The 13,252-nt window shown below is 43.8% G+C and overlaps 1 protein-coding gene across 1 annotated transcript in view; it reads left to right on the plus strand.

Annotated features, from left to right (window-relative positions):
- Positions 1-13,252, plus strand: part of DNAH3 (dynein axonemal heavy chain 3) — a 215,858-nt gene that overhangs the window by 151,715 nt on the left and 50,891 nt on the right. The window contains 7 exon segments of the mRNA XM_021086503.1: positions 2,402-2,525; positions 2,607-2,763; positions 3,009-3,152; positions 4,253-4,919; positions 6,434-6,599; positions 8,716-8,932; positions 11,196-11,378. Coding sequence (XP_020942162.1) covers positions 2,402-2,525; positions 2,607-2,763; positions 3,009-3,152; positions 4,253-4,919; positions 6,434-6,599; positions 8,716-8,932; positions 11,196-11,378 — 1,658 coding nt within the window.

Here is a 13,252-nt window from a genome sequence, read left to right on the forward strand (position 1 = left end):
TAATAAATGAAAAAGAAATGATAGGATCAGAACATCGCCATTTTGCAAACCTCAGTGAATTAATGGAACCAGCCATTGAGAATCCATAGCTACTGACCTCACAAAGAGAGAAACATTATCACGTGCCTCTGATGAAGGGCCACGCCATCATCTGTGGCCTGGCCAAAGAGATGGAGCCTGAATCTGACCAAGTCTCTGGATACAGCTGCAAATTGGTACGAAATACGGAGGACAGAGGACCAAATAAACTGCACCATGAGTATGCCATCAGCAAAATCCTGTCTGTGGAAACTCTACAGATCAAACAACCCAGATAGTCAACAAAAGATAGAAGAAAGGGGTGGGAGGGAGAAGTCTACAGATTAAAAAGAGACTTAAACTGGCCACCGTGCCGCATTGAGTTAACAATCTGTGTATACTCTCTTGGGTTACAACATGGTGAGATACAGTCTAAAAAAAAAAAGAATATATATATTTTGTATATGACTATATATATTTATATGGCTGGGTCACTTTTTTGTACAGCAGAAATTGAAAGAACATTGTAAATCAACTATACTTTAATAAATAATATCTTTTTAAAAAAGAATCTGGAGTTCCCGTCATGGCTCAGTGGTTAATGAATCTGACTAGGAACCATGAGGTGGCGGGTTCATTCCCTGGCCTTGTTCAATGGGTTAAGGATCTGGCATTGCCATGAGCTGTGCTGTAGGTCGCAGACATGGCTCGGATCTGGTGTTGCTGTGGCTGTGGTGTAGGCCGGCAGCTACAGCTCCAATTCAACCCCTAGTCTGGGAACCTCCATATGCCTCAGGTGTGGCTCTAGAAAAGAAAAAATAAAATAAAAATAAAGAATCTGACTGTAGCAGCTCAGGTCCACTGAGGAGGTATGGGTTCAATCCCCAGCCCTGCTCGTTGGGTTGAAGGATCCAGTGTTGCCCAGATGCTGAGCTGTGGCTCCAAGACTGAATCCTTGGCCCAGGAACTTCCATATGCCACAAGCGTGGCCATAAAATTTTTAAAAAATTTAAAAGAGACTTAAAAGATATACCATTTTTTGAATTAGCGAGATTAAACACTGGTAACTAAGAATGAACACAGGGTGATAAAAACCATAAAGAAATGCAAGAATGCAGTTACTTTAAAAGTTGGAATAGTGGTAAGCTTTGGAGCAAAGGAGAGAGCTATAATTGGGATAGGATATTTGGAGGGGCTTCTATGAGGGGCTGGCAAAGTTGTATTTCTTGACATGTATGATAGATGTAAGGGTGTTAACTTTATGATTCCCTAAACTATACATTTGTTTTGTCTGGTTTTCTGTATTGTGTTTTAGTTTATATAATAAAATATTTTTTAAAACTATATGCAGGCAAATCTACAGAGCTGAAGAATAGATTGTTAGTTGCCAAGGGCTGCAAGAAAACAGGGAGTGAATGTTAATGGGTACAGTATTTCTTTGGGGGGTGATTTAAATGTTCTAATACTGATTGTTGTAATAATTGCACAGTTAAAATACTAAAAAAAGAATCATTGAGTCGTGTACTTTAAATGGGTGAATTGTATGGTATGTGAATTACATTGTGATAAACCTGATATATAGCTATAGCTATAGCTCTAAACATATGGCCATCTAACATTGGATAGATAGATACAGATATGTAAGAATGACAAACTAATAGTGGTTAATATGGACAGGGGGCAGAGAATGGATTTGGAATATGGGAGGTGAGGGATACTTTCTATAAAATTATTTCTGGGAGTTTGCATCGTGGCTCAGGGGTTAATGAATACGACTAGGAACCATGAGGTTGCGGGTTCAATCCCTGACTTTGCTCAGTGTGTTAAGGATCTGGTGTTGCTGTGAGCTGTGGTGTAGGTTGCAGACGTGGCTCAGTTCCCACGTTGCTGTGGCTCTGGCGTAGGCTGGTGGCTGCAGCTCCGATTCGACCCCTAGCCTGGGAACCTCCAGATGCCGCGGGAGCAGCCCAAGAAATGGCAAAAAGAAAAAAAAAAAGAAATTATTTCTGAATTGTCTGATTGTGTTACCATCATCACATATTGTCTTTATCGTTTCAGTCTTGAGCACTGGGCTAGCTTTGTTACCAGAACGTCTGCAGTCCTTGAGATGTTCTGTACCTGGACTGTGCAAAGCAGTAGCCACTTGTCACATATTATTCTTGGGTCGTTGAACATGTGGCTAGTGAGACAGAGGAGATACATTTTAATGTTAATTAACATTAATTAAGTTGAAATAGGTGCATATGGCTAAAGACTGCTGTAAGGGACAGCACAGCTCTAGAACATTGAGGCAGAGAGAACCTTGTTCTGCATCTGAGGCTCGCTAGGCCCGGAAGGTAAGTGTTCGTATGTGTGTACCCTCACATGTGTGCATCTTTTCCAGGACGATTCACTCGCCATTTGAATATCATTTCCATCAATGCCTTCGAAGATGACATTTTAACCAAGATTTTCAGTTCAATCACAGACTGGCACTTTGGGAGAGGGTTCGATGTGATGTTCTTGAGGTAAGAGGTTCCTGTGTTCTTGGCCTGAGGTCCTCAGTTCTGGCCCCTCCTTCACTGGTCTGCCTTCTCCTTCCTCCCTAGGTATGGAAAGATGCTGGTACAAGCTACCATGACCATTTATAAAGCTGCAGTGGAGAACTTCTTGCCAACTCCTTCCAAATCCCACTATGTCTTTAACCTGCGGGACTTCTCACGGGTGATCCAAGGAGTGTTGCTCTGCCCTCACACCCACCTGCAGGTCAGCAGCTGTCATTTCTGTTATCATGTTCGTTCGGTGATAGTGTTGGCTACACGCAGTATACAGTGGCAGTAGTAAGAGCTAACTTTTATTAAGCATTTAATCTCCGCTCGGCATCGTGTGAAGCATTTTGTAAGAATGCTCTCATTTAATCCTCACATCAACCCCGGAATTTAGAAACTATTTGAGAACTACCTCGTGAACCACCTCCTGCCACTTATTCAAATAATTGACTGGATTTTCAGGATATCGAGAAATTTATCCGGCTTTGGATCCATGAGGTTTACCGGGTCTTCTATGACCGTCTGATTGATCACGAGGACAGACAGGTCTTTTTCAACATGGTGAAGGAAACCACCTCCAATTGCTTCAAGCAGTCTATGGAAAAGGTGAGCCAGACCCCGTGATCATGTGGCCTCAGAAACGGCCCCAGATGTTTGATCATGTTGCTCTCAGATTTCAGGATCCCTTCCTAGTGGAGACTTACAGTTCTGCTCTTTGACACTCAAGAAACAGTACTGAGCCAACTAGTTACTTGATTTGGTGATGTAATACTTGGCCCAATTTCACTTCCCTTCCCTTATAGCATGTAAGTTTGGATCCATTCAAAGTGGTTTGTCATATGATCTTATTTTATATAATTAACTTAAAAGGTATGTTCAAAGGCAATTGATTTGTGACTTGAGAAATAGATAAACCATGAATTTTCATGGTTTGACTGATGCCCTGGTAAAGCCCATGGTTTCCCATTTGTACATATTTTCTCTCATTTCGATATAAAAAAGTTTTAAGCCTGTATATTTATACCATCCAGTTTTTAAGAAGCTATAGCATTCTCCATAGAAAAATTGCAAGTGTTTCATGTTGCCTCCAAAGGCCAAGTGCAGAAGCCCTGCTAGTTTCAAATATCAGGAAGAAGAAGCATTTAAAACATTTTTACTCTGGGCCCAGCATGGGGACCAAAGGTCATGCCTGCATCTCTGTTTGGTGAAAGAGCAAGTGCATAAAAAATGATGCCATCTTTTAACCACCTCCTCTTGGAACCTTATAGTCTGACCACCAATGTTTTCTTTTCTTTTCTTTTCTTTTTCTTTTTTTTTTTTTCTTTGGCCACACCCTTGGCATGCTGAAATTCCCAGGCCAGGGATCAAACCCGCACCACAGTGACAACCCAAGCTGCTGCAGTGACACCGCCGGATCCTTAGCCTGCCGTGCCACCAGAGAATTCCATGACCATCGATGTTTTAACAGCTTAGCAAACAGATTGACCCTTGCTTTCACACTCTTTTCTCAAATGTTCTTTCATCATAGTCTTTACGACCATATTTTGTTAAAAAAAAAAAAAAAAAAGCTGTTGATGAGCCATGTCTTTGAAGAACATGCTCAGAAGAAACAAACACATATCCTGTTCCCTCCCTCTAGACCTCCCACTGCTGTTATGGTTGGGCCACTGGCTGAATGCCTGGCTGAGATTTGTCTTTTCTCACAGGTGCTCATCCACCTATCACCCACGGGAAAGATAGTCGATGATAATATCCGTAGCCTCTTCTTTGGAGATTTCTTCAAGCCAGAAAGTGACCAAAAAATCTACGATGAGATCACTGACTTAAAGCAGCTCACGGCGGTCATGGAGTACTACCTGGAAGAGTTCAACAACATCAGCAAGGCCCCCATGTCCTTGGTCATGTTCAAGTTTGCCATTGAGCACATCTCCAGGATCTGCAGGGTCTTGAAGCAGGACAAAGGCCACTTGCTCCTGGTGGGCATTGGGGGCAGCGGGCGGCAGAGTGCCACCAAACTGTCCACCTTCATGAACGCATACGAGCTCTACCAGATTGAGATCACTAAGAGCTACTCGGGCAACGACTGGCGGGAGGACCTGAAGAAGATCATGCTGCAGGTCGGGGTGGCCACCAAGAGTACCGTATTCCTCTTCTCCGATAACCAGATCAAGGACGAGTCCTTTGTGGAGGACATCAACATGCTTCTGAACACAGGCGACGTGCCCAACATCTTCCCTGCCGACGAGAAGGCTGACCTTGTGGAGAAGATGCAGACGGCAGCCAGGGCAGAAGGCGAGAAGATCGAAGTCACCCCTCTTTCTATGTATAACTTCTTTATTGAGAGAGTGAAAAAGAACCTTCACATTGTCCTTGGTAAGAAGAAGCAAACTCAAACTTTACCTCTGGGTGTTTCATGGCCTCCTGAGTGCCCTAAGCCCAGTCCTGAGTGCCAGGATTGATCCAGCCAAGGCACTCGCTTGCCCAGGGGTCAGTGCCTAGAATTACTATGGAAACTTCCACTCTCCTAAACTATTTTACACCTATTCCACTCTCCTCAACTCTTTGAATTCTCCTCTGAACCATCTTCTTCCTTTTAGGACGTTATTCTGCCAGCCTCACAGAACAATATCTGAAGTTCTCGTCTCTGTGGATGACATTTCCAATATATCCAGAAACTTAGGTGTCAGGCCTAATACTTCTCTCTTGTTACCACGTCCTGTCAATGTTTGCCTTCTTGGTATCTCTCATATCTACCCACTTATCTCTATCTTTCCCTTCACATTAGCTAAGCCAATATCTTCTCACCCAGACTTCATCTCTGCAGCCTTCTAGCTGTTCTCTCAGTGTCCACTCTTGTCCATTCCTGACCTTTCTGTGCCTCTGAACCAGGATGGGTTTTTTTTTTTTCATGTATTGAAAATATGATCATTGTGTATTTACACACACATATACATAAATTAAAACACAAATTGCTTTCTATTAGGGTAAAGACAAAAATTCCTAAACTATGGTTTTATAAGGCCTCCAACATCCCCAGCATCCTCTCCACTTCCATCTCAAACCAAGCTTCCCCTTCTCTCTGTTTTTTCAGCCACACTGACTTTCTCACATCATGCTTTCTCCCACCACATTGACTCTAAATAAAGCAGTGAATGAAATTTAGGGCATAGAATCCAGAATTTGTGGTTGGATGGAGATGAGGTCAGAAACAAGCTGATGGCCCCCACAGCAACCTTCATAAGTAGCTGTGCGTATGGGGCATCCATGGCTTCCTTATATCTGTGGGTCAGGACAAATAGAGCAAGTGGGTTGAAGGGATCAAAACACTCTGAATTTTTTTTTTTTTTTGTCTTTTTAGGGCCACATCTGTGGCATATGGAGAGTCCCAGGCTAGGGGTCCAATCAGAGTTGTAGCTGCTGGCCTACGCCACAGCAACAGCAACACAGGATCTGAGCTGCATCTGCAACCTACACCATAGCTCATGGCAATGCTGGATCCTTAACCCACTGAGCAAGGCCAGGGATCAAACCCGCATCTTCATGGATGCTAGTTGGGTTTGTTAACTGCTGAGCCACGACAGGAACTCCAAGGGCTCAAACCACTCTAGCCAGGTGATCCCAAAGACCTGGAAAGAGATAATATCGATATTGGAGACCAGCCAGAAGGCTGTTGTAATAAACTGTATCCCCATCACAAAGGTGCCTGAAAATATCCCACAGTTCCCCTGTGCTCCCCAGGCACCCATCGTGTCTATTCCCAGATACACCCTGAAGGGATAGCAGGAAGCATGACTGCTCCCTTACCCCACCAGAATCCTTGGAAAGACCTGCCTGTCCCTTTCAGCCTTCTTGGAGAAAGAGAACTAACAGAGTCTACTTTTCTTTAGCTATGAGCCCAATTGGGGACACCTTCCGGAACCGTCTGCGGATGTTCCCATCATTGATCAATTGCTGCACAATTGACTGGTTCCAGTCTTGGCCCACAGATGCCCTGGAGTTGGTGGCGAACAAATTTCTAGAAGATGTGGAGCTCGATGACAATATTCGTATAGAGTAAGTGTTAGCTGCATTTTTGTACCCCAGTTATTTCATATGAAAATCTAGATAATGGCTCGATTCTTACTGTTTTAACATGTATCGGAGTTCCCGTCATGGTGCAGTGGTTAATGAATCTGACTAGGAACCATGAGGTTGTGGGTTCGGTCCCTGCCCTTGCTCAGTGGGTTAACGATCCGGCATTGCCATGAGCTGTGGTGTAGGTCGCAGACGCGGCTCGGATCCCGTGTTGCTGTGGCTCTGGCGTAGGCTGGTGGCTACAGCTCCAATTGGACCCCTAGCCTGGGAACCTCCATATGCCGCAGGAGCGGCCCAACAAATGGCAAAAAGACAAAAAAAAAAAAAAAAAGATGTATCAATTTATGGATAGAACATATACTTTTAAATCACATTAAATTAGATATTTAATAAGGCACCTTTACCAAAAAGGAATAACATTGCATGGTTCACAGTTGTTATCTTGGCTGTGAGAACCTGGATAAAAGAATACAGCTATTTTAGAAGTTCCCACTGTGGCTCAGCGGTAACAAGCCTGACTGGTATCCATGAGGATGCAGGTTCGATCCTTGGCCTCGCTCAGCGGATTAAGGATCTGGCATTGCTGTGAGCTGTGGTGTAGTTTGCAGACACGGCTCAGATCCAGTGTTGCTGTGGCTCTGGTGTAGACCAGTGGCTACCTCTCCAGTTGGACCCCTAGCCTGGGAACCTCCATATGCCATGGGTGTGGCCCTAAAAAGCAAAAAAAGAAAAAAAAATACTGTCAGGTGAGTGAATAAAAACAATAGCTAACATTTAAAAAAAAAAAAAGAATACCACTATTTCCGTAGTCCTAGAGCATCCATTCTCAACAGGGATATTACTGCCAAGGGGATGAAAACTGATTATTGTGAGGGGTTTTTGGTGTAAAAACAAAAACAAAAAAACTTTATTCTTTTTTTGTATAAAACACAGATATACACAAAAAGCACTGAATTCTGGCTAGAGTAAGAGCAGGGAGAAGACTGTTGACCACTCTAGGTGTCACATGAGGACAGGGGTCATGTCACCTGTCGTATATATTTCTATATCCGTAGTGCCTAGCAGGTACCCGTACACAGCAGGTAAATGAAGACTGTGAAGAAATAAGCAGTGGTCAGAATGTTCATGGCTTTAAATTCCATTTTAAGAATTTTCACCTTTGTTCTCTAGGCCAGAAGACCCTTCACCTGGGTCCATAGATTCATGAATAGAATTCAAAAGGTCAGTGAGTGTGAATGAGGAAAAATTCCATTTTCATTTTCACTGACATCTCACTGATATTTTGCATTTGACGAATGTAGTCAAGAAACCTCGGTAGAATTGTGTAGGACCTGGTGACTTTGCTACCAGTAGGAATCACAGTTATTTTCGTAACATGTTCAGTCATCCCAGATCCCTCTATATATCATTTCCTTCAAAATGATGGTAGTTTTAGACCTGCCGTCCAATCTTACTGTTTAACGCTGCAGTCGGCAAACTGTGATCCATGGACCAAGTCCAGTTCACAGCCTATTTTTGTAAGTAAAGTGTTATTAGAAAACAGCCATGCAAACCCACAGTGGTAGAGTTGCTATTGAGAGTATGTGGCTCACAAAGCCTAAAATATTACTATCTGGTCCTTACCAGAAAAAGTCTGCTGACCGCTGATTTAATGCATCAATAAAAGCACACGTATCATATCACAACTTTGGCTTTTAAAATATTTTGAAAACTCTTTCAACATAGTTAGTTTCCTTTGTAATCATATATGTGTGTGTGTTATTATTTTATGCATTTTATTATTTTATGCATTTTAAAACATTCTGCCAAGTCCAGAGGCTTCACCAGATTGCCAAAAGTTAAGAATTCCTGCTTAAGCCCTGATGATTCACAGAAGTGATCAAAGATAGAAATTACCCAATCAAAAGCTCATTCTAGTAAGAATATATACCTCCCCAAACCTGCTTGAGGCTCTGTTGACATGCTTCAGAGAATTTGAGATTCCCGCAGACCATAGTCCGTGACTTTCTCACCTCCTCCTATCTTTGAGCCAAAGCTGTGCCGGATCTCTCTGGAAGAAGTTGCACCTGCCTGACCACCATTATGTCCTTGGCAGGGTCATCTCAATGTGTCAGTATTTTCAGGAGAGCGTGAAGAATCTGTCGATGGATTATTACCACACACTTCGCAGACATAACTATGTTACCCCCACCTCCTACCTGGAATTGATCCTAACCTTCAAGACGCTCCTGAATAAGAAGAGGCAAGAGGTTGATATGACGAGGAGCCGCTATCTGACGGGCCTGCAGAAACTTGAGTTTGCAGCTTCACAGGTGAGTACTGCCAAACCAGAACAGGAACAGAGAGATCCAGGATGAAGTGGAGGCAGTGAAACACTTGTTCAGGGGCAGAAGTTAAGAGAGAACAAAATAAAGACAGCATCTGACCTGCCTTTGTAGGAACTTGGATCCCTTGCCTCAGCCTACCCCCAGCCCTGCGAGAATCTGTATTTAAGATTTTGATGTTTGGTTCATTGTGGGTCTTTTAAAACTAATTTTAACTTTTTACAACATGGTAATAGAACTCTATTTATCATACAGAGCTTTTTGAAGCCCCCTTAAATTTCGTGCCAAAGTCTAGTGTCTCACTCACCTCTCCCCAGCCCTGGAGCTATGCACTTCTCAGTGGGGAACTGGGCAGGATAAGGCAGGGGTTAAGAGCAGGGGTTTGTGGAGCCAGGCAGCCCTAGGCTCAAATTCCAGCTTTAACACTTCTTAGCGACAGAACCTTGAAGATGTTATTTTACCTCTTAAGGCCTTAGTTTCCTCTTCTGTAAAAACAAACAAACAAAAACCCAAACAACTAATAGTAATAGTCTTCACTTCACAGGGCTATTATGAAAATTCAATGAGCTGACAAAACTATAAACCCTTCGCAAAATGTCTGGCATGTGAATTAGTTATTGATTTATGCTTGAACCACTTGACCAAACCATAATAAGATATGAATTTTCAAAATCAACTATAATGGAAAAATAAAAATCCTAAAAGAAACATTTTTAAAAGGTATGAATTGTCAGCACCAATAAAGAACTAAGGCAACTGAATGGTTTGCAGTAGATTGGCCCATCACTGCATACAGCAGACCCACCAGCATGCAGCCCTGGGATGGGAGAGAATGGCAGAGGTGGCCCTTGCTGCTCTACTTCTGCTGTGGCTGAGTCGAACTCAGGGTCCTTAGCTTTTAGAGAGATATTGAAAATTGGAGTCTGTTCAGATGTGGCTGAGCAAACTGTGTGGTCTGAGGAACAGCAAAATGATCTGAGACAGTCTAGACCAGTAAAGGGAATGACAGTGCCCATTTAACATTCCTCAAGCATGTGCCTGGTGTATGAGGAAAGTACAGTTATCATCACATTATACACAAAAGACCCAGAGAGGCCAGGCAACTGGCCCACAGTCACACAGCCTCATGAGTAGCTGGCACAAGAGGTCCAGCCAAACCAAACTTAGACATGCATGACTCGAGAGCCTGTGTTCCTAATCAGGACAGCATGCTGTGAGGCTTCTCACTTGTGGGCTTTCTGGAGACCAATGATTTCGAAGTCATGAAACTTCAAATAAGTATCTGAGCTCCCTTAGAAGGCAGAATCAGACCCGGTGGATGAAATACTACATGCAGGGGTAAATTCCAGCTCTTTATCAGGAAAATCTAATGTGCTTAGTTGTCTAAAAACGATCCAACTCCCCTGAGAGGTAGTGAGCTCCCCATCATTAGAAGTGTTCAAACAGTGGCCAGAAAACTACTTGGCTAGAATGTTTTAGAGAGCATCAGACTGTTGGGAAAAATAGCCTTGGAAGTTCCTTCTTTCCCAGCTAGCTCAGCCATGTATGTTTCCTTCATAACCTTAAAAAAAAAAAAGAAAAAAAGAAAAAAAAAAGGAAGGTGTTTTTTTCTTCCCCTGACTTACTTTTGTTCTGTCTTGCCCCTAACATGAGAGTGTAGGCTCGATGCAGGAGGAATATCTTTTAAGCTGTATCTGTATTTAAAATGATAAGTTTACCGTCATATGTCTAGTGGTCCTACAGAGGGGCACTGTATGTGTTCTAACTACAGCACATAATATGAACTCAGTAATTAAGTACTGAAAGATAAAGAGAGAAACTCCAGCCAACAAATATGTACCCAGTACCATTAAAATCATTAGTATTTTAGGAGTTCCTGTCGTGGCTCGGTGGAAACGAATCTGACTAGCATCCATGAGGACGCCAGTTCGATCCCCGGCCTCGCTCAGTGGATTAAGATTCCGGCGTTGCTGTGAGCTGTGGTGTAGGTTGCAGACATGGCTCGAATCCTGCATTACTGTGGCTGTGGCTGTGGCGTAGGCTGGCGACTACAGCTCCAATTCAACCCCTAACTTGGAAATCTCCATATGCCAGAGGCATGGCCCTAAAAAGAAAAAAAAAATAAAATAAAATAGTATTTTCTGCATGTATCTATCATAGGTTAGAGAATTGTTTCAACTTTGACCAGCTGTGCCATTTTTGGCTTTGACCAAACTGACCCTGCCCCCCTTCCACCCTCTCTCCTTGCTAGGTGGCAGTCATGCAAATAGAACTGACTGCCCTCCAACCCCAACTTATCCAGACCTCCGAGGAGACTGATAAGATGATGGTGAAAATTGAGGAGGAGACGAGAAAAGCTGATGCCAAGAAATTTCTGGTGCAGGCAGATGAAAAAGAAGCCAATGCTGCTGCCGCCATTGCTCAAGGAATCAAGGTATGCATTACTGGGAGGAACCCAGCCTTTTCTTTCTGTCTGTCTTTCTTTTTGCTTTTTAGGGCCATATATGTGACATACGGAGGTTCCCAGGCTAGGGGTCCAATTGGAGCTGCAGCTGCCGGCCTACACCACAGCCACAGCAATGCCAGATCTGAGCCACGTCTGTGACCTACACCACAGCTCCTGGCAACCCCGGATCCTTAACCCAGTGAGTGAGGCCAGGGATTGAACCTACATCCTCATATGGATGCTAGTCAGATTCGTTTCCGCTGAGCCACAATGGAAACTCGGAACCCAGCATTTTCTGGATTCATCTGTTATCCCACTAGAGCCTACCAGAGTCCCACAGAATGTGCGTGGTCATACCCATTGTGCAGATGTAAAAAGTGAGGCTTGAAAGCTTGCTTTCCCAGCATCACATCGCTAGTAAATGACACCTGGCCCTCTCCAGGAAGCATTATTGTTTTACAACTACTCTCCATCTCACATAGGGTGGAGGCCTACAAGCTCCAACATGGTCTAACCTTATCTCTTGTCACTTTCCCCTCATTGACTGCTCTGGCCACCCTGACCTCCTCGCTATTCCCCAAACACACGCAAAGCATGGTCCCACCCCAGGGCCCTTGGACTGGCTGGTCCCTCTGGCCATCCCCTCCACTTCCCTCATGTTCTTCCTCAAATGTGGCTGGCATGTCCCAGGTGTGGAATAAATATCTGTCAAATAAAGGAATGTTGGAGTTCCCACTGTAGCGCAGTGGGTTAGGAATCTGACCACAGCAGCTCAGGTTGCTTCGGAGGTATGAGATCCATCCACAGTCTGGCACAGTGGGTTAAAGGGTCTGGTGTTGCTGCAGCTGCAGCATAAGTCACAGCTGCAGCTTGGATTCAGTTCCTGGCCCAGGAACTTCCAAATGCCATGGTGCAGCCATTAAAAAAAAAAAAAAAATTAAAAAACAGAATGTTGAACCTAGAGGACCCCATTTGACGATAATTCTTGTACCAAAGAGGAACAGTCCTGGGAAGGGTTGTATTCAGATCTTAAAAGAAAACCTGATTAACATTCACATGATGTGCATTCATGTGATATTTCTCCAAGCGCTTTCAAGTACCCAGGTCTGTTGGAGTATTACACTGACTTTAGACTTACTAATGAGAGCCAACAACATCTGGAAGTCAACACCCCCGAGGTTCCATGGTAAAAGGACTTTCCAGAGCTGCACGGCTTGTTCGTAGGATTGGAATCCAGGGCTCGAGGCACTTAGCTTAAGATACTTGTCCCTCTGTTCCCACCTGGTTAGAAAATTCCTTTGATCCTCCTTCCAAGAAGAGCTTGAACAAACAGTAGCTCGTGTCTCACTTCTAGGTCACGGGGCACTTTTTGTTTAAAGAATGGGCCTTCCAGACTGGCTATTCTCCACCAAGCCTTGAGGCCTGACCTTTCTTGATCCCCTTGGGTCTAGTCCCCGGTGTCAGTTGTCCCTTAGGGAATGCCCTGGGATAAGAGGGACTTGCTACTCGAAGTCCTAGAGGTGTGAGCAGGAGGCCGGTGGAACCATAAAAAACCATAAAGGACAGTGACCACCAGGCACACGAGTAGCAGGTGATTTGCCATCTATGACACGATGATAATAAAAGCTGCTACTTCTCAGCACTATTATGGTGTCTTTGGAACTCCCTTATGTAACAACTATTTATTGAACACTTACTTTGTGCTGGCACTTTTCTGGGCCATGGAAATAGAAGTGAATCAGACAAACGTTCTTCTCTCAGGGAGGTTGCCTTCTCCTCTACCTGATTTACATTAACTTTTATCATCCTATCAGCCCTGCAAGGCAAATGGTATCCTTCCCAGTTTACAGCTGAGAAAATCA

This window comes from Sus scrofa, chromosome 3 (assembly GCF_000003025.6).
Source record: "Sus scrofa isolate TJ Tabasco breed Duroc chromosome 3, Sscrofa11.1, whole genome shotgun sequence".
Classification (NCBI taxonomy): domain Eukaryota; kingdom Metazoa; phylum Chordata; class Mammalia; order Artiodactyla; family Suidae; genus Sus; species Sus scrofa.